We start from the raw sequence: 23059 nt of genomic DNA, 5'->3' as shown, positions 1-23059 counted from the left end.
AGCAAAATATCACTGCTTCACAAATATTACATAACCTTGCCCTATTATTCCCCTACATTTAATACCTGCCTACTTAGCCTAATTACTCTACATCTCTTTGTCTCACTTTTCTACTTTTTGTCTTTACACACACTGCCTATTTCAGCACCAGCATATCAGCAGAATACTCTTATCCTTAAAGAAGTCATCTTTTTGGAATAATAAAGAACTAATGCTTGAAATGCTTTTATTTCTCTTTCCAAGTATATTAACTCTTCTCTGGCTTACTAAAGTGTTGTACAATGTATAATCCAGGAATGCATTTGAAACATTATCATTTATTCTAAATCTCTATGTCAAAGACATCATTCCAATCTGCAATGCATACGAACGTCAGTGGAATGTGCTAGACTTCTTCATTAATTGTAATGATACTTTTAGGTTCTGTTGTTGCTATCACACTACAATGCTATTTTTGTCTGCCTAAACTGTTTCTATAACTTTTTTTTTTTACATTCAGGCTGACCCTGAAAAAGGTTTGCCTGGATCAGTGCTTTATCACAGTTAAACAATCTAAATAAAATAAAGTAAAAGCATAATAAATTAACTTCCTAAAGTTGAAAACTATTGCTACACTTCAAAAGCAGCAAATTCATACTGTGTGATGACCTACACAATAGGGTTTCTGCTAGCAGTACATATGTGACTAAAAAGAAAATGCATTACTCATCTACCCACCTGGACATACTGGCCAATACAGCAAGATTCATGCATAGCCACTCACAATGCATTTAAATATTTTAATACAATGTGATTAAGGAACAGTGTATTAATTCAGCTAATAATGCTTAAATAATTTTCATCAAAATGTAGCCCTGAAAAAGCACTATAATATACTCACCCTGAGCAATGAGATCTTTTCTCAACAGTGGGTACAAAACAGGTTCTACTCCATCCATCTCCTGGATAATCAATGTCTTACCAAAACGTACTGCCAGTTCCAGTGCTGTAATGAAGTTGGTATCCTGCACCAGAGAACAAAGTGTGCAAATTAACTGATTTTCTTACGTTATAATGAGAGACTGTCAAAACTTGATTACTGCTCTACAGTAATTTGGTTATATTAAAGAAGATACACCTTCAGGCATAATAACAAATTTTAAAAACATACTCAAACATAAATATCTGACGTTCAACATCTGTACCTTATTTTAATTTTGCATGTATAAATCACTGTTTGAAAACTTCATTCTAACACAATTTAACATCTAAAGTCACTGATCACAAATAGAAAAACAACACACAAATGCTGCACATTTACTGCAGTTGCTAATTCTGTACAAGTTTCATCATTTATTGCCATTTATATGGGATACAAGGAAGAATACACTGTTACCCAAAAGGACTACTTTGGGCAAAAGATGAGATAATCTATTAAACTCGGTTCCTTTGACAATCAGAGCTACACGTGCTAATAATTTATCAGCCCTCCTTCACTTTTTACAAAACAAAAGAAAATAAGGTTATAAAGAAAGTAAGTTGAGGAACAATACACTTGATTATCTAAAATGTATTTGTAGAATTAACAGCATTCTGCAGGCAAAGGAAACTGAATTTGTTTTTGTCATTTCCACACTTTTTTTTTGAGTCTCTTAGCCAGGACGTCCATTTGTAGGTAGTTTGCGCCTCTCCCTCCCATCAAAAGTCTTTAGCCCAACCAGCTTACAATCCCCCAGGGCATGGGATGCCAACTAGGGAGCACAGCTGACAAAGCATTCCACCATTTTTGGTGGAGGTGGGAGAGGAGATTGAAGTGTCTCAACTATGCATCATCTGCTGCATCTACTTTTACCTATGTAATGACTACAAACAACATTCTTTTTTTAAAACAAGTAAATAAATTCAGTGATGCAAACCCTAGTATTTGTTCTGCACTGGAGTTTTAAAATTGTGTCTTAGATTCCTGAAACTGTAAATGTTCTCTAGTTCAGGTCATGTCTAGACAGGATTGTTTCTTTCGTTCACTCCTTTGGAAGCCCAGTGATGCTTATGGCTTTTTTGAGATTTAACCAAAAGGGCTGTTTCTTTTTCCCACCAGCTCCGACCCTAATCGTAAGTTAAATTTTTTAGCTCGGTAAGAATCCAAGATTAGAAATGACAGGAAACATTATATCCCATGCAGACAGAAAAAGGAAAATGGGTATAACCCAAATAATACCTTACATCTGTTGTCCAGACTTTAAACACAGAGCGTTCACCTCTGTCTACACTAAAAAGACTATTTTAGCAGTGACTAATATTCTTCACTGAAAACTTTTATCACCATCACCACTGCTTGTATGAATTCTCTCATTTCCTTTGCAGCTAATGAACTTCCATTTGCCACCTGGTTCCTTGGTGCAGGAGGATGAAACTTTGACTGAGTCTCTGGCAAATAGGGTTTGATTAGTGTCTCTGGCACTGGAAGAGCCAGGCAGGGAGGAGGAGGAGTGAAGAGGTAACCACTTACCTCTCCAGGGAGAGCAGAAGTGGTGTGTGTGCTAAGGGCATACTTAGCTGCAAGATTTTGCTGGTGGAAACCACTGTTTATGTTATGCAGGGAAGGGGTATTTCGAAAGAATACTCCTTGTGAAAGAGACAGGACTGCCCCAGTGGTCAGCCCACTGCACCCCCCCCCCCAATATCTGTGATGGCTGAGTGCAGGTTAGGACTGGAAAAACACCAGGAAATAGCAGTGAACTATCCCTGATAGTTGTTTGAATGATGGCCCCTCATTTGACTGAGGAGAGGGTAACCATTTAGAATGTCAGGAATCAGACTGCCCAGTCCCAAAAAGTGGTGACTGAATGACCAAAAATCTATACTTATATATACTAAGTCTAAGATTGCCATTTCTTACAATATTCCCTTTTCTCTAGGGTTTGTCTTTCTTGCAGTTGGTATATATAGGTTCAGGGGATGTAGAGGGGTCTTGCCCTTCTGCAAAAAAAAAAAAAAAAAAAAAGTTTCAAGAGGTGTGATATTTGATACTCGCTTTTCTCTCATGTTTTTGGACTTTTTTTCAGTACGTCAAGACTCAGCAATTCAAGTCTCAATTTTTCAAAAGAGAGCACGAGGAGGGGACGACTGTTGACTGACAGTGGAGGCAAAGATTCACAAAAATAAATACATACATACAAAGATTTTTTTTGCCTCTGTTACAATTTGCTTTTAAATAAAGGAACTAGAGCGAGAAGAAAACTTTCAGTCACTGGAAATGCTTTTATTTATTTATTTCTGGTAAGGGTTCCAGTTCTTCTCTTTTGAATTGTCTTCTGTTGATTATTCATTACTGGTTCTATTCTGCTTGATATCCATTTCTGCATCTATAGCTACCAAGAAGGTCTTCAGTCCATTTGGGTAATACACTATAAATTAAACTATGTACCATATTCTGAATTTCAGATCTTTCTCTCTAAAGAAATGTATGGCCGGAATCAAATTACTTCCCTTTCTTGTAACCCAGGGAAAAAAAAAATCACTGTCTTCACACACTTACATGGCTGTCTCCCAGTTTAAGCAGTTTATCTTTCCTTTCCATGTTTGGATTAAACAACCCTGGAAAAAGGCCTTTATTACTCCACTTCACAAAGGTGGATGCAACAATAACATCCCTAATTTTCGACCAACTGCCATCCTATCCCCCATTTCCAAACTGCTAGAAAAATGCATCCACCTACAACTGTTACCCTATCTCATACATAACCAACTCCTAACTCCCACACAACATGGACTCAGGCCTGACCACAGCACCACCACCACTCTCCTTTCCTTCCTAGAAACTGTTAACAAAGCTCGTGACTCTGGCCATATTGTGTCCACCCTCCGATTAGACCTATCTAAGACCTTTGACACCATCTCCCATAACCTTCTCCACCAAACTCTCAAAACTCAATCTATCCTGCTCCATTATCAACTGGTTTACCAGCTATCTATCAAATAGGCAACAAGCAGTCAGATGGAAAAAAGCTACCTCCCCTTTCCTCAATACTCCCACAGGAGTACCCCAGGGTTCCATTCTAGGGCCCCTACTATTTAACATTTTCATAAACGACTTCTATCAGACCATCCCTAATGCTCATCTCATCCAATATGCTGATGACTCCACTATAATCTGTTCTGCCACCTCCATCCCCATTTTAACGCAACTAACCCACAATGCCTTCTCCTTAACCGAACAATGGATGTAAGACAACCACCTAGCACACAACGCCACAAAAACTAAACTTATGTTATTTACCCCTTCAAAAAACACCACCCTAGACAAAAACACTTTCATTATCACCAGCCAGAATAATACACCTCTTGAAATAGTATCTAATGCAAAACTACTAGGAGCCCTAACTGACGACTAGCTCAAATTTGATATCCACCTACAAGCAAATATTAATAAAACGCATAAGAGACTTGGCATGCTCTATCGTCACAATCGGTATCTCTCTCCCTCCACCAAACTAATACTCTCTATAACATACCTTATCCCATCCCTCCTATATGGAGCCCCACTCCTTACTAACCTACAATCCTCCCTCAAAACAAAATTCTCCTCCCGTTACAATAAAATTTCAAAATTTGCAACAGGCCATAGATCTTCTACACACGACTGCACTGCCCTTCACTAACTTAATTGGCTAGAACTACCCAACTACCTCACCTACATTCAATTCATCCAAGCACGCAAACTTATCTTTAGACCCTCACTCTGCCCCTTCCTTGCCACCACCTTTAAAATGCATCTACCCAATAGATCCCTCAGATCTAACTCCCAAAATCTGATTGAATTACACAAACCTTCTCGTCCATCAGGCAAACATCTTCTGTCCTTCACCCTAGTTCGCCTGTGGAATGCTCTCCCGCCACTAATCCATACCACTAGCAGCCTCTCTTCTTTCAAAAACCTTACTCCACTCCTGCCTAACATCTCAATGGGAATGCTCCTGTTCCCATCCTGCATAAAGTCCCCCAACTTAAGCTACTCCCCAGGATCCAGTACATCTGCAAACTTCCTCCTATGATTTCTTAACTCTGATAAGCATCTGTTGGAATCAACAGATTTTGTATATACATATGATTGTATAAAACTTTTATTTTCTGTTTTAAAGAATGCCTGCTTTTGCAATTCACTAATGCCATTTATTAACTGTATTACTGTACTATCTGTTGTTATAACTTGCTTTCTAATTAACTTGTATTTATTTAATTTACTGGAGCTTTTCTCCCCAGGACTCCATTGAAAACGGGCTCCTCATGGCCCAGTAGACCATCCTGACAACCAAACTGCAAATAAATAAATAAATAAACTAATTCCTTTAACTGCTAAGACTGGAATTTTACCAAAATTGGTTTGGGTTGTTTTGTAGACTGCAAGTTTTAAACCCTATGAGTCCTCCCTAGGTCGACAGGATGAATTACTCTGGACCTAGTTATGCCCCCTTTCCATACGGGCTTGAGTAGCCACACAGAGGGCCTACTTACTATTGTCCATCCAGGCTGAACTTAAAAAGGGTCGGGGAACTATTATGCTTTACTACCAGAAGAGTCTATTCTGTAAAAGAGGTAATATCTGTGACAGATTTCTATCATGCCAGTAGGCCTTATTTATATTGTGGTGGAAGTTGATGTCTTCAGCAGGTATTTAGGATATTACTTCTGTGGATGTGAAGGAGGTTGCATAGGACAGAATCCTTTGAGATTCTGTAGACTAGACAAAGATCCCCTCACAAAACTGTGTTACTGCAGTGTCAGTGGCACAACAAGTAGCACACTTGCCTATGGTGCAGAAGGCTATGTCTTTTATTCCAACACCAAGCAGACTGACATATGACACTGCAGTGCAGCATAAGAGGGTTGTTGTACTCCTGAGTGTGTCATCCTTCAGATGAGATGTAAAACCAATCTGCTTGCGTTGGTGGCAGCTCAGGTGTATGTAAAAGGTTCTATGGCACCTATCGAAAACAGTAGGAGAAGTTTCCAAATGCTCTGGCCAAAATTCCCCTAGTAGTAAAAAATTAAGCTGCAACTCTTTTTATACGACAATCACATTTTCAGCTACTAAAATAACAACACTTTCCTTAAACTGTTTCTCTTTCTTTTCTTCAAAACATAAGGTGGAAAACTGATCTACATGGCAAACTGGAAATCAATGATCCTTGGAAACTGTACATCTTTTTCTGTATAGCAAATGCCAAAAAACAGACTTGGTCCTCTCAAAAATTACATGATAATTGGATAGAGAACCTTCTGTTCCTGTAAAAATCTCTTTATATAGCAGACTCTGTCAGATTCTACACCCCCTTCTACCCATTCCAGAGCCACATCCTTGAAAGCACCTAAGATATTGCATGTAGTCACTTGCACCCGCTGTGTCACAATAACCAAAGATTCATCCATTGACCTATTGACACCAAATCCTGCTGTTTAGTTTTTAGACCATTTTCGCTCATTTAATACTTCTTTAGTATTTCAATCCTGCTGAAGTATCGGGAATCAAACTCATGTGCAAGCACATTGAGGTGTACAGATGTCTTAGCAGAGACTAAGACACTTTTTTTTAATCACGAAACCCAAATAATGTTTTCTGTCAGTTGTTACACCCAATATCTGAATTTTTGTCAAAAGATAACTTCTACTTATATATGACATTTACTTGTACATTTATTCCCAAATCTCAGCTGCCCTAAGTGCCTCTTGACGTTCCAGATAATAAAAGAGTGAATCACTACATTTCACTCCTTTTAAAGGTAGTAAGAAACATCAAAATCTGTCAACTCCAAATCCAGTTTTTGGGCTGGATTACTCATTTGAAACAAGGAATTACTTAAAAATTAACTTTGTAACTTTAATCAAAAAATCAGCATCCTGAAATTGGTACTTTATAGTTACACAGAGAGAGGCAAAAGATTCAGAAAGCACAGCTGTAGCCACAACATTGGGGCAGAAATATTGGTATCTTAAAAAGATGCATTCAACAGAACTTCCAAGATGGATGCACATTGATCAAAAAGTGGATTTGAGCTTCTCACAAAACTGTTAAAAAAGGCCCAGTGAAACTGTCAGATTGGGTAAAATTCATTCACACTGGCTAGTAACTACACTGCCTGGATGTTAGCAAATAAGAATTTGGAGAACCTGAGAGAAAAAGCAAAAAGAAAAGGAGAAAAGAAAAATCTGGCTGATTAAATTATTGTTCCAGTAATTCAGAGAAAAGATAAATCAAGAACAGTCAGAGATTTTTAAAATAAAAGAAGTACTAAAGGAATATATCAACTCAAACAACAAAAGGCTGGAAATATTTTGAAGTTTTAACAAACTGTATAGCTGAATTGAAAAAACTGCAAAAATCAGAGGATGCAATGAAGAAATGTTTGGCTGAATGTGAGACTTTTATGGAAGAGCTGTTTCAAAACAAAGTAAATTTTGAAGAGAAAATACACAGAGAAAATGTGAGATTTTCTGCTATACCAGAGAAACTGGAACAGAATGCATTAATTTTATGAAAGTACAAATAAGCAGTTGTTCCACAGCAGGATTTATTAACTGAAAGGGCATATCGTGCGTATGCTCCAAATCTAGCCATGAGAAATCAGCAAAGATCTGTTTAAGTAAAGATGCAATCATACCAACAGAAAGAGTTGTTCCTGACCAAAATGTGGCACAAAGGAAAAGTATCAAATACTGGAGACAACAGATGAAGCCGGGGGATGGCAGGAAAGAAGGAGCGAGTAGGATTCTGGTTGCAGATCCTTAAGGAGAATAATAACCACACAGAATATTATACTGATAAAGTTGCAGAAGTTATTCCAACATGGTAATGCACAGATGAGATTTTGCCAATAGATATGACTGCAAACAGGGATACAGAAAAAAGGCAAGAGGGGGCTGGAATTTATTGGAGAGAACTGCCAAAACAACCTTGGAATTGGAAGCAAACAACAAGACAGGGAATGGTAACAGAGCTGGATGAGGCAAGGAGAAGTTTGGACTGCAGGTTAGACGATAGGGGGTGCTAAGAGAAAGACCTCTTCTGACAGAGTTTTTAGTCAAATCTAGAATAGAAGCTGCTATTAAAGATGGGGATATTAGTTTAGCATATACAATATTTATAATAACTATAAGAAGCAATTGGAGGAGGGTAGAAAAGACCAAGAAGGACTGCAAAACAATTTATAAGAGAACAATGGGAGGACATGCATGATGGCACCTAAGTATGCAAAGTCCAGAAGGTTTAGGATTTTTGCTTTTACGTGTTTGCATGGGTATTTTATACCCCAAGCAGATTACATAGAATTTTTTCCTCAGGTAGATAGTAAATGCTGGAGATGTGAGAGGAAAAAGAAAGGTAATTGGGAATGAGATTTTTGGGACTGCAATGAGCTGGCATATTTTAAAAACTGGACTGCAAAACACACATATCAACACCAATAACTATAAGTTTGGGTGCAACAGAGTCTGAATGGCAAAGAGACAAAATGCCCAAGTATGCTTTAATGAACAAAGAATAAACATTTAACACCAAATAAAAACAAAGTGTTTTCAGCTTTGCCAGACCCAAGACGTCATCATAAAAAAATACAAAACAACCACTCCTCCATTAAATACTGTTGTCCATGAATATTTAATTAAACTGACAAATAAAATGTAAATTATTCCAAATAAGTAAAAAGGCATAAGTTCATATTAAACTGAAGAATAACCCCACCAATTGCTATTCAGTCTCCAAAATTAATTATTATGGATACAGTATGTGAATAAGACCAACCACTTAATGCAATACAATAAGATACAATTGACTACTAACCACTTTATCGCCCTTATTAATAATGAAAAAACATAAAAATACTTAAGTATAAATAAAAAAGTATGCATATGGAAAATATATAAATATTAAAAACCTGACAAGGGTGGAAGGATTGTTATTTTTGATTCCATTGACTAGACAAGCAAGATGTTCAATACATCACAAGATAATACAGTGTATTAAATATGTTCAAGGATCCAAGTTAGAATAGTATATAGAAAAACAGATTTATATTTACAGGACTGCTTATTATATGACTTTATGTTGAGTGATATTTACAAATTTTTGAATATGTCATCACCTAAAATCCATACTAAATTTGGAATACCCAAGATCCACAAAAATAGGGTGGATCCACCTTTTAGACCAATTGTGACAGCTCAAGGATCCAAAACATTGACAGATTACTTAAACCTATTTTTGGCAAACAATCGCATACATTGAAGGATTATGATGATTTTTAGGGAGATTGAGAAGTGACTTATTGAATGAGAATTTGGGATTTTTTACAGAGGACATTACTGATTTATTTGCAAGCATTCCCAAAGTACAAAGTTTAATTGTATTTCATGAAAGCCTAAGTTGGAAGTTTCTCAATAGTAAAGACTTCAATTTCATCATGAAAACTATGGAGATGGCCTTAGAAAACAATGCTCTTTATTATGAAGGCAAGATATATAGACAAATTAGGGGTGTAGCATGTGCAATCATTTATGCCAATTAGGTTTTGAAAAGATGGGAAACTAAATGCATTTTTACCTCTAATTTTTACAGGTTCTGTAAAGTTATTTTAGATTTTTAGATGATAAATTAAACTTGTGGAATGGTCCTGCAAACATGATAGGTAATATTACTGAATTAAGCAACATTTTAAGGTTCACATACCATTTTAGCAAAGATGAGATTAATCATATGGATACAGCTATCAGCCATGGAGAAAAGTTTTAGTTCCAGCATTTATAGGAAACCTACTTTCAGCAATGCATATTTTACATTATAGTAAAGGCCACTCATTTATGTGCAAAAAAGTTTAATTAAGGGACAATGCAGAAGGGTGGCTGTATGGTTTCATCTAAAAAAGTTTTGGTACTTGAAATGGAAAATTAATTAATGTGTTTATAGCTAGAGGTTACCCTAAAAAATTGGTAATCAACGTCACTAATGAGATTGTTGACAACTGGGCTAAAAAATACAAACCACTCAGTAATATGCTTAATGATATTATTAGAGTCACATGAAAATAGCGCTGCACAGATTAATAACTTTGAGAGCACTGGTAATTCAATATTACTATCAAGAGAATTGTTATGAACAACTGGCATATGTTTAATATTAATCCCATGGTTTCATAAGTAGCTGGACAGGAACTGCCTTTTGTATACAAAATGGCTAATAATATGAAAGGTTTATTAGAAAGAGACCGAACACAATAAAAACAAAACCATAAAAAGGAACTAAGCGGTGTGGGATTTGCAGATATTGTTTAGATATCTTTGAAGGGGATTCTATGAATCTAGAGTATAATATTAAAATGGTAATTTACACTTAAAGATGGAAATTGCTCATCCAAAGTGATTTTGTATACTGTGAAATGCACAACATGCCCTAGTTTCTATGTAGAAAAGACAGAGACAACTGAAGGGAAGAATTTACAAATATAAACAAGATATCAAAAACATATGAACTATTATTGCTTTATACATTCAGAGTTATGTGCGGATTTTAAAAGTTTTAAATTTGGCATAATTTATAGAATTGAAGCTAATCCAAAGGAGTGGGGGGTGCTAGGAAACCAAACTCTACAAAGAATTATTTTGGCAGCTAAAGCTCAATGCAGCAAAAAGCACCCAAGGATTAAATGAACATATGTCAATATGTCTATATTACCTGGTCTTAAAATTAAGAACAAGTAAGCTTTGAACAAGAAGGTAATAGATTCTTTAATATGTATGTTTTAACATACATACTATACATATATATATATATATATATATATATATATATATATATACATACACATACTATACATATATATATATATATATATATATATATATATATACACACACACACACACATATATATGGGAATACTTCACAATGCTGAAATCCTGAAAGATCGAATTTCATATGTCCGAGAGCATATGATCGAACTTTCAGAATCCCAACATTGTGAACAGAGATCTGCATACAGCGTGGAATGGGAGATTTACCTTTTCCTCGCTATAGTGCTATCTTGGAGTTGAAATATTTAAATAGCGGAGGTGTGGGGGTGCAGGGGGGCCTGTCCCCCTGCAGAAATATTTAAATTGTGGGGTTTTTTTTGTTTCGGAATTTCGATATCCCGAAACACTGATCATATGGTCTTGATCATATGAAATTCGATGTTTCAGAATTTCGAGATTCTGAAGTAAATCCATATATATATATATATATATATATATATATATATATATATATATATACACACACACACACACGGATCTACTTCACATAACTGAAAACTCAAAATACTGAATTTCATTTGACAGACTACAATACCTAATTTTCAAATGCTGCAAACTCATTTGACCGAATCTCATTATACTGAAAGCTTACAATGCTGAATTTCAAAATACTGAGTTTTAAGCCATAGACATGCACACTTACAACATCAATGACTCTCTCCCAAACTTAAAAAACTACTTACCCTCTTAACAGAAACTGGATGATATAAAACCAAAGTAGGTAGGGGCTGTGCCCCCGAACTATATATACCAACTCTAGGATCACACTACAGTGAAGAAAAGGGCATATACCTTTTACTTAGCTTACAGTACTGTACACACTGCCACTACTGCTGGGAGTGCACAAAACATCCGTCATATTACTTTAGATACTTCCCATAAAAATGTAGAGAGACATACCCACATTTATAAACACTACTTTCGACACTAGTGTTGGTATTTTGACAGTCAGCACTTTAAGTTACAGTAATTTTTTTTCTTTTTTTTTAGGTGGGAGGGTGGCCTAATGGTTAAGGTGTTTGCCTTACAAACACAAGGTGCAGGGTTTGATTCTCACAAGGGATAATTGGCTAGGCTTAAAATGGCTCGCAAGGGCAGTTAGCCTAGTACTAATCTATGAACCTATGAACAAGCAAGTCACAGGTGAAGGGAAACACACATCACCCATTACTGATCCAATTAAAATTCTAAATTGTTTGGAAAAGCTATATACGTTTCATCATTCCATTTTTTGCTTACAGATATTACATGTTAATTCATACTTCTAATTATTGGTAAGAAAAAAAACGTAATGTTTAAGATACTGAGCGAGTTATAAAAGATAATGTCTTTGAAGATAAATAAATCTAAATAGGTACCTATGGATACTGTTCTTGCTATTAATGAATTCAGTGATGGCATTCTGACATTTCTATACACGGAAGGGATGGAAACCCAAATATGCTTGCTTCTTGGATGAAAGTGAGGAGTCAACTATAGTTAGTGCAATGGGAAATGTTAACTGTGATTTATTTCCCTTTAATGGTTTTATTGTTACCAGTTAACCAATTATGAGTCAATAAAATTAAAAAGAAAATTATGAAAGTTTTATGAAAAGCTGAATACCCTAAAATGTTAAGTAATGGGTGTGCTTTTGAGGTAGAAGATGAGATTATGCGTTCATGATATTCATCTGTAACTGACCACCTAGCTATTTCTTTGGTTATACTGGTTACAATATTCTAATAATGTCTTAACTACAAATGCAAGTTTTACCTAATGGCTTACCTATCCAGGTTGAGTGGTACGCTTTTAAATAATTGGTTACATCAAAAGGGGCACTGTTGATCAAGGAATGATTTTGCTACTAAAGAAGAAATAAATAAAAAATTGAACTTGTAAGAATTAAACGTATGAAACCTAAGACTCTTTCTATCAATAAAGGCTAAAAGCAACATAAAACAAACTTTAAACTAGTGCAGAGTGAGCGTTAATTATTTTTCCCCACAAACACTGTTTGTATCTGTATTTAGTCTTACCCCTCATAGGCTACAACAAAGGCTAAAGACAACATAAAACAAACTAGTGCCAGCGAATACCCCATGTACTTTTCAGCTTTATTGTAGCTAACTTGTCTAGGTGTCCTGGATTTTTGGATGTCTATCCGAACAAATTTCTACTCTGCAAAGATAGAATGAATAACCATAACTACAAAGGGCAAATGGCTTGTGCTTGTGGTTTTACTATATAAACGAGGTTTATATTACATAAACATCTACTGCAATCTTGCAATAGTCCTGCTCCCGGCCAGCGACTAGACTAAAGGTTTTCGTTGGGCTTATCTGTTAATTGTTTTACTATCATAATAGTTGATATTGTGTTATTACGACCCTGGCTCCCCTTAGTTAGTGCATTGAGGTAAAACGCTTAGATACTCCCTAGCTTGAGCGCTACTTTTATTTTGTTGGTGGCCTACTCATGCGGTCTACAATCTACACCTTAGCAGCTACATTCATCTCTGCGTAGCATGTTCACAATGGATTTCTTTAGCATTTGAACTGTGTTGTTAATACTTTTGTTGCATTTCTATAATACCTACACTGCATTTGTACGTAGTTCCTGTTAGATGTGCTGCTTTGTTCATACTTTTGTTGCATTTCTATATTACTTACACTGCATTTGTACGTAGTTCCTGTTAGATGTGCTGATAATTCTCATTCCAACATTGATTAATGTTTTTTTTTTATGTTTTATTTTGCATATAAATGTGGAAAGCTGTGATTACATTACTATAGTTATTGGTTTCTGTGCTTGCTTTGTATTTCATTACTCTCCTTTCTACAACATCTCCTTTAGCTTCCCTAACTTCTGCCCATTGCTGAACTTTGAATTCACCCTACTGGTCGTGGAAAGAAAATTGGCGCCTTGTACAGTAAAGGACACTCCCTGAACTATCTCTACAAACAAAAGGACTATTGAAAGTATGTTAATAGCTGTTTTGCCATTTCCATACCCCTGCTAGGTGGTTAGCAATTGCTCTGCACCTGGTGTTGCAGCTGCCTACCCCCACCCCACACTCTGTATTATAATCTGGCTCTCTTTTCTGCCTTTCTCCCTGAGTTTTAAGCTCCTCTTTCAGCTCTTTTCTGCCTTTCTCCCCGAGTTTTAAGCTCCTTTTTCAGCTCTTCCCTGCGGGATCCACCGCTGCCCTGAGTCATTTTACCGTGACTGGCCACTAGATGGCAGTCTCTACCTACTCTTCATTTCTTGCCCTGGTGTAGCACCTCCTATCCTTTCTAGTGTAGTTTCCCTATATCTACTTACCTCTTTTACTCCTTTAAGAGTGTTTTATGCTTCTTCTACTGAACATCCCTGTGATTTTTCTCTACTCCCTCTGTGCCTACTCTACCCCAAGCTTACTGCCTGTTTTACTGATTGTTCCTATCCTGACTCTTACCGCTCCATTCGCCCTACAGGCTCACTCCGCTCCCCTACCCTGCCTCCAAATTCCACCCGCCCCCACTACTCCTACATTTATACCTGACCAATCCCCTCCCCCTTCTCACTCATCAATTATTTCCTACTATCATAACTCAACCAACCAATCTCCTCCACTCTCTGCCCCTCCCTCATGAACTCCAACTCCCAATCACAACCTCTCCTACCCCATTCAAACTCCACTTACACTCATTGTCCACCTCATCTAATACTCTATCTGTCCCACTAATACCCTCCCTCTAATTCTCGTCCACACCACAACCATGACATATCTTACAACTCAAACAGTTCAAACCCCACTTATCTTCTTTCTATTCTTACTCCCCTTATATCGTGCTACCTCCTACCATTCTAACCTACTTCACCCCTACTACCTATTCAACCCCCACACTCTCACTCCTCCTCATCCCACTATAAAACATTTTCACAGCATATCCGCCTCTCTATTCCAACGCAACCTCCTCCACTACTTCACATTAAAGCTTGTCCCCCTCCAACCTACATACCACAAACATAAGCTAATTCCCTACCATCCACAACTATTAAAAAACAGCTCTAAAATGTCACTACCCTTCCTCAACTTCCTCTGCTTTGCAGGGGACATACATCCAAATCCAGGACCAAATTCTTCTGCTTCTCCAATCCCTACTGTTGCTAGCAATAAAACTAGCCACAAACACCTCAAATTCTTCACCTCGAACGCACAAAGCTTAAATAACAAAGTAACCCAATTCCATACCTGGCTCAACCATAACCTACCCAATATTGTAGCCATCTGAGAAACTTGGCTAAAACCCCACATCAGTGATTCTGAAATCCTACCTCCCGGGTTCCAAACCCTGGAGACATGACTGCTTAAAAAGAAAAGGGGGCGGGGTAGCCTTAATCTACTCTAACTTGCTGTCCATATCTCCCTACCCTAATCCTATCCCTCCATTCAACAATGCTGAACTAGTCATAGGCCTTCTAAAACTAAATAACCATAAAAACATATGTATAATTGCCTTCTACACCCCCCCAGGTAATAACATCTCCACTCTTGAAGAAATCCTCCTCTGGACCTCTACCAATATTAAACTTGAAACCTTCATACTTGGAGATGTAAATATTGACTGGAATAAAATCAGTAACCCAAATCCCACTATATCCATCAATTTATTCAACTTTACCCAACTAATTAACACTATCACCAGACCTAACAAAACTAACCCTCCAGGTACAACTCTAGACTGGATCCTAGTAACCGACCCCAACAAAGTCATAGACTCTGGCACTACTCCTGACCCTATAGGTGACCACTTGCATCTTTCATCCACAGAGCTACTCACTCCTCTCCTCACCTACACCAATATACCCACACCCGTAACCTCACAAACTTCAACCCCAGAACCATCTTGGATGTCCTAAAACAAACAAACTGGATCCCACTAAAAACATTGCCACTAGACAATGCCGTAGAATTCTTCAACTCTAACTTCTTAAGCATCCTCAACTCCCTAACTCCTCCAAGAACAAGGAGGGTCAAAACTAAGTATACCCCTTGGCTAACCAAAGACACCAAAAAACTAATGCCACAAAGGGACAAATCTTGGAAAACCTACCACCAAAATAAGCTGCCAGAAACTCTCCTTAGATAAAAACAACTTTGTAACCTAGTTAGAAAAACATATCATTAGAGATAAAAAGTTCTACTATATTAAACTCCAGACCAACCAATCTAACAACCCCAAACATTTCTGGAACTCAATCAATTCTCTTCTCAACCCAGGTACCAAAAATAACCCCTGCCCAGACCCAAACAAATCTGACTCTGAAATAGCCTCCCTATTCAACTCCTTCTTTCCCAACTCCATCGCTGACCTGACCAAAACCTTCCCTAACAACAACCCACCCTCCCAATCTTCCACACCTCCTACACCTGGTTGTCAGTTATGGACATTTTCTGTCCATACTGGCAATGTTTAAAGCCAGATTTGGCTTTTTCTGACATTCTTTTACAAAGCAATGCAAATACAACTATAAATGTAAAAAGCACAGCACACTACCCTAATAATAATAGCAGTCTAAATTTATATCAGTAAGAGAAAAATATAAAGTACTGTCACAAGAAACACACAACTAGAGGATTATCAGTAACAGTTTCTGTCAGAGCTCTGACAGAAAAAAGGGAAAATGGCCTAAGTTCTAGAGGCAGCCACTCCCAAACAAGCTATCGCTAATTTAAAACACACACAACTATACTAAACTAACTACTATACTGTACTATCTATCCAATCAAAAAACTTCACAATCTAAGAATTTTAGCTAAGTATATGAATATAAAAGTAGAAAAAAAATATAGATTATACTGGCCCGAGCTCTCACTCAACGAGACCTGTTGCAGCGGCAAACTAGATCTGAGAGTTAGCAGCAGGGGATCATGGGATAGGGACTGTGCCTCGAGCTTCTCTTAGACGCAGAGCTTGGAATGTGTTCGGCTCCGAACCCGTGTGTAAGAACAAACGGCGAGATTGAACAACTTCACATCTGTACTTTATTACTAACATGGGCAACCACTGCTCTACACCAGTAGTCAATTCCTCCCTGGTTAGGTCCGACCACAAACTAATCACCATGGAAATCGACATATCATCCAAACCCCACACAAAGGTAACCACCAAGAAAAGCTTCTACAAAGCTGACTGTGGCCTCCCAAAAACAGAGGTGGCTAACTTCACGACACCCATGTCAATGGAAAATAGATGCATGACTGCCAAATCATACACCAATGCACTACACAAACACTGACATAAATGCATAGAACTAGCCATACCCAACAGAACCAAGACGTTCTCCTCCAAAAAAAGAAGCAAGTCAATCTAGTGGTCCCCTGCTATTAATAAACTCTACAACAGAAGGAATAAACTGTTGCAGAAAAAGGTGAAGTCCCAAGACTGGAAAAACTCCTTTATTAGCCTCAACAAAAAGTCGAGATCTCTCATCAAAACCTCTAAAGCCAGCTATGAAGGCAGAATTGCGGCAGACACTAAAAACAACCACAAAGCCTTCTATAGTTATATCAACAGTCTCCATGGCAATACCCAGGTTTGCTTTGAGTTACTGCACAATGGCACCTCCTAGACTGAGCCAATACTGCCAACATACTGGCTGACAGATTCAGTGACAACTTTACACCTCTCTCCTCCCCTAAAGGACCAATCACAAAAATGGAGGAATACCAGGCTCCCAGCATTACTGCAGCACAGGTTAAAGCTGCATTGTCCAAGCCCAAGAATACAACTTCCATGGGACCCGACAATATTCCTGGATGTGTTCTACATGACCTAAAAGTGAACTTTGTCCCTACCGAATGGCACACTGCTACAGTCATCCCTCTCCTTAAAGGGGGAGTGACTACAGACCCTGGGAATTATCTCCCCATTAGCTTGACAAGTCTGATATGTAAGGCTATGGAGCGCATCATCATGGATCTAATTAACAAGAATATAGGGAATCTCCAAACTCTAGATCCCAAACAATTTGGTTTTGTGAAAGGTAGATCATGCCTGCTCAACCTGGTTGACTTCTTTGTCACTAGAGCTCTGGATGAGGGCAAGAGATTTCATACAGCCTACCTCGATCTGGCCAAGGCCTTTGATACCATTCTCCATTCAGGAATTACTGATAAACTCACCAAACTAGGCATCAACCCCTATATATCACTAGGTGGGTTGGAAACTGGCTCACAGATAGAATCCACAATGTGAAAGTAGCGGACTCCAAGTCAGACTGCTGACCGGTCACAAGTGGAGTCTCACAGGGATCGGTCCTGGGTCCTCTCCTGTTTGGCATCTACTTCTCAGAAGTCCAGGCCAAAACAGGGGGACTCTGGCTGACAAGTTCACAGACGACTGCAAGCTGGGAGGCATTATTAATTCCCCAAGTGATGTAGGCATCCTACAGAAAGGCCTCACTGAGACCAATGACTGGTGTCGAAACTATGGCCTTAAGATTAATGCCAAAAAATGTGTCATCCCCCTTTGGGAAAAAATCACTTCCCACTAATTATCACATTGATGGGACCCCACTGAACACTGAAGGCATTATTAGAGATCTGAAGACACAGGTTGATAGCAAACTCTCCTTCAACCACCACATTGCCACTGTGGTCAGAAAGTCCTTCTATGTGGCACATCTCATTACCAAGGGTTTTGCATCCAGGAACAAAGAGGTCATCATCTCTCTCTCGCTCTCTCTCTACTCTTCCCTCATTAGGCCAGTCATTGAGTATAATGCCCCATTTGGCATGTACCTCACTAGATACATGCAACAGCTGGAAAGGCCACAAAAGTACCTCACGAAGAGGATCCTGGGCCTTACACACATGTCCTGCATGGACAGACTCAAAAAACTCCAGCTATTCTCTGTCTCAAATAATCTACTAAGAAGCGATCTCTGCTCGACTTACAAAGCCATGTCTGACCCAGCTCTGTTAGAAATGCTACATCTAAAGAAATCCCAATCCCTCTGCACCACATGCTCCAGAGACCTCAACCCTATCACCACAATCAACAGAACATGCTGGAGGGTCAGGTTCATAACCCAGAGACTGCCCATGCTCTGGAATAGACTTCCCATAGATGTCAAGCACAGCACCTTACTGGCATCTTCAAGAGAAATCTTGATGAGTGGATGGGAAATAGAAAGTTTACCCCGGGGATCACTCCAGTGGTTCTACTTGACAGAGGCACTGGGATCTAACGGCGAGTGGCACAATGCCAGGGCACGTTTATGGGCTAGGCTTGTAAAGGCTCCAGGGCCATTTGCCTAATACATACCTATGAACCTATGAACCACTCTCTCCAAAAAACATAGCAGTTTAAAAAGATAGTCACCGTACTTAAGTGGAAGCAAGTAAACTGAGTTAAACTCGAAAACAAAAGTGGCGTGCTTTAAAGCACACTGGTATACCATGGCAAAAAAATCTAAGAACACAAAAAAAAAAAAAAAAAAAAGAAACAATAATCGAAAATCAAGACAGAATGTATTATGAGAATGGGAGGATGTTAGAAGTGAAAGAAGTCCTTACCCTTCTCAATAGTAAAGGGTTAAGCATAATACAAAAAAGATAGATTACTTAATGGAATAATGGGGAAATTAAAGAATCTAGCAGCTGTCAAGGGAGGAAAGAATAGTTAAATATTAACCAAGAAAGCTTGTAGACAGGGAAAAAAAAATTTTTTTATATAAACAAACCTTCTAAAAGCTCGAGACTTGAAATCCTCCGTTTGTCCACACCAGTGGCAAAAGAGATCTGAGGAGTCATAAGTAGTGTGTTTCATTACAGAAAGACGGAGGTGCTTCAGATTAGGATATGAAGTCTGGAAAATGCGGCTGATTCAGATCTGAGGATTGGATCTGTCACCCATCAGTGAGGAAGAATGAGAAGGACAACATATCAAAAGTTACATACTTACCACAACAATTTTTTATTTATTTTTATTTAACATTTGTTAACCAAGAAAGTCCAACTTGGAACATAGCCAATTTTCAGTGGAGGCCTGAGAAGAAATGCTCCAGATGCATATCTTTGTGACATGGGAGGAAACTGGAGCACCCGCAGAAAACCCACATGAATGCAGGGAGCACATGCAGACTCTACACAGAAGGCACTCCATCAGAGAATCGAACTGGAGAACCTCTTGCTGTGAGGCGACAATGCTACTGCTGCACCACTGTGCCAAAGACAAGCGATCCAGGTTGTCTTATTCTGTCCAGTTCAACCTGTGGGTTATTGGATCCAGTCTTTTCTATTTCAGAGTCTTCAGCACAACAGCTCCACCTCCTGTACCTATAATTCCCTACTATCCTCTTCTCTCCTCAAATCGAGTTCGCCATGACAACTCCCTAAAACAATATCTGATCTAAGAAACATGTTAATAAGAAAGGCAACAGTTAAATGAGGGTGCCAGACAAAGACACCTACACTCCAGCTCATAAACCAGGCCACCAGAACAATCAGAAGTGCTGCATTAACAATCATTAGACTTTAAGAGGAGGTATGGAGGGAAGGATGGTTGAAATGGATGGAAAAGACAGCACAGATCTATTGTTATGGTAAGTACAAAACATTTGCATCTGATGCTGTCTTTTCCACCTAGCTTCAACCTGTGGGACAGTGTCCCCAGCCAGAGAAAAAAACAGGAAGGCCCTAGGACAGGACATTCTGCAAAATGGTGGAACCAAAAGAAGCTCTTGACCTAGACTGAAAATCCAGTTTCTTATAGGAGACAAAGGTATGAGCATCAGACCAGATAGCTGTAGCACAAATACAATCATTAGAGACCTGCGAGGAAAAAGGTAATAGCAGTAACCACTGCTCCAGCCAAATGTCTTCTAGGTTTCAAACGTAGACATTCCATTGAGAGTACACAAAGGAGATACAGTTGAAAAGCTATTTGGAAAGGGTCATCATGGAAACAGGCTTTCCCAGTCTTGACTTAAAAAAGGAAACAAACAGATGGTCAGACTTTCTAAAGCTTTTAGTTCTATGCAAATACAACTAGAGTTGTCTATGCACATTCAATGAAGCAGACATTCACACTTGTTAATGAAACTTGTTAAGACTGGTAAACAAATGGGCTGGTTCAAAGTACGTTCAAAAGTGACGTTCGGCAAAATGGAAGGATTTGCCCTGACAGTAACTGTGCTTTTTTCAAACAAGAAATATCTTTATTAAATTAACACTTATGACATAGGTAATCATACATTTATATAAATGAAAACAAACCATACTGACTTAATCTTAGTTGCAAGCATTTTACATCACAAACCATATGGACATAATTCCGGCTGCAAACATTATACATCACTTATAATCTACCCAATCATTGCCAGTCAACCAATACGTAGCTCATTCAAATCCTGCCTTTTTTTAAACCTCATTCCTCCCCTGTAAGTAGTTTCCACAATTACCATTTTTTGAAGTAATTTACTCCTACTCTAAAGATCCCGATTCTAGTTGTTTTATTTCTGTTACAATATGCACTACTTCTAATACAGCTGGCTTAGACATAGATTTCCATTTTCTATAATTGCTTTTTTGGCAGCCGCCATAATTAGATTCATCAAGGCCTTACTAAGTCTAGGCAATGCCGATTCTGTATCATAGCTCAGAAAAACAATTTCTCTAGATACACTAATTTCCTCACCCAGTATGTTTGATAGAGTAGTCTGCAGGGAATCTTTAAAGTCTGCCAGATCATTACACCTAGAAAATATGTTCTCAAATACCTCTTTCTTCCCAATCACACCTGCAACATTTGCTGTCTACCTGAGGAAAAATTCTCTGGAGTCTACTTGGGGTATAAAAATACTTACGTAAACATTTTCAAGCAAAACTCCTAAATCTTCTAGAGTTTATTGCATATTTGGGAAAGACACACACATATATATATATATATATATATATATATATATATATATCCCCTGATTGTTTCTTTGTGAATTGCTTATCCAGTCTCTCTTCCCAATCCTTACTTACCTCCTTATTCTTATAGTTATCATGCAATATTTTTTATGCTCTACTAGTTATTTCTTTTTTTAACAGCAGCTTCTGTTCTAGATTCTACTAAAAACTCTACCAATGCTGGTCTTTTGCTTAGGATCTCCCTATTTCTTTCTCATTGCCTACACTCTGATATCTATCCTTGATAGTTAAGGCAATCTCTAGCCTGCGTTCCAAATACATTCCTGTCATCTTCCCACTCTATTACTTTTCTCTCTCTAGTTATTTCCATCCAATACCTTGGTTCCTTTGCCAGTTTTCTCCAATAAATTCCAGCCCCCTCTTGTCTATTGTCTGTACCCCTAACTGTAGTCATCCCTATCAGCAGAATCTCCCTTCTCTGTTCTCATGTTGGCTTAGTTCTTAGAATACTTTCTGCTACTTTATGAATATAATATTCTGCATGATTATTGTTATTCTTCTTATAGATCTGCATCAAAAATCCCATTCTCTCCTCCTTTCTTGAGCTTCACCCCGTTTTATCATCATCCCTTTCCACTTTGAATTATAGATTTCTGCTTGTGCTATGTACAGGAGCCTTAACAATGTAGCTCTGAAATACTCTTTCATATCAGATAATCCCAATCCACCGTGTTCTGTTGGAAGAATCATCTTATCCAACTTGACTTTTTCAGTCTTCCCCTCGCAGATAAAATCCTTCATCTCTTTATTAATTACTATCAAAAACGTATCCCACTGGTTGATAAAAATATGCCTGACCATTGTATAAAACTAAATGGACTAAAAATATTTTAATTGCTTGTATCTTGCTATCCATATCCATATAACAGAGCTTCCAATTTCACAGTTTTTGCATTATCTCTTGTTTAGTCTCTTTCTACATATCCTTAGCTGCCACACTGGAATAATTTTAATCCATACTCCTAACTACTTAATTTTATTATGTCCTCATAAATATAGATATTGATGAACTAATTTGTGTGTTTTAGTTTCATTATTTTTGTAACTCAAAAAGATTTGAAACTGTCTCAAAATGTTCTACAACCATGAAATTCCCTTTTCTGGCTTTGTTAGGTATAACAGAATATCAACTGCAAATATAGCCAGCTTTTCTTGACTAGCATACCAATTATATTCTTAAATGTCTGAGTCCTTTATTTTCTTGGCCAATGGTTTCTAAATATAATGCAAACAACAAAGGGGAAAGAGGACACCCCTGCCTGGTTACTCTGTTCAAACAGAAATTATCAGAGAA

The 23059-nt window shown here is 37.9% G+C and overlaps 1 protein-coding gene across 2 annotated transcripts in view; it reads right to left on the bottom strand.

The window, feature by feature from the left end:
• Positions 1 to 23059, bottom strand: part of DYNC2H1 (dynein cytoplasmic 2 heavy chain 1) — a 6555988-nt gene that overhangs the window by 1978034 nt on the left and 4554895 nt on the right. For both annotated transcript variants that reach the window (XM_044072582.1, XM_044072581.1), the window contains one exon: positions 881 to 1004. In XM_044072582.1, the coding sequence (XP_043928517.1) occupies positions 881 to 1004 (124 nt within the window). The remainder of the gene's footprint in view (positions 1 to 880; positions 1005 to 23059) is intronic.

The sequence above is a fragment of the Protopterus annectens genome, chromosome 5.part0, assembly GCF_019279795.1.
Source record: "Protopterus annectens isolate FY-2018-M chromosome 5.part0, PAN1.0, whole genome shotgun sequence".
In the NCBI taxonomy this organism is placed as follows: Eukaryota; Metazoa; Chordata; order Ceratodontiformes; family Protopteridae; genus Protopterus; species Protopterus annectens.
This window is presented reverse-complemented; position numbering and strand designations above follow the sequence as displayed.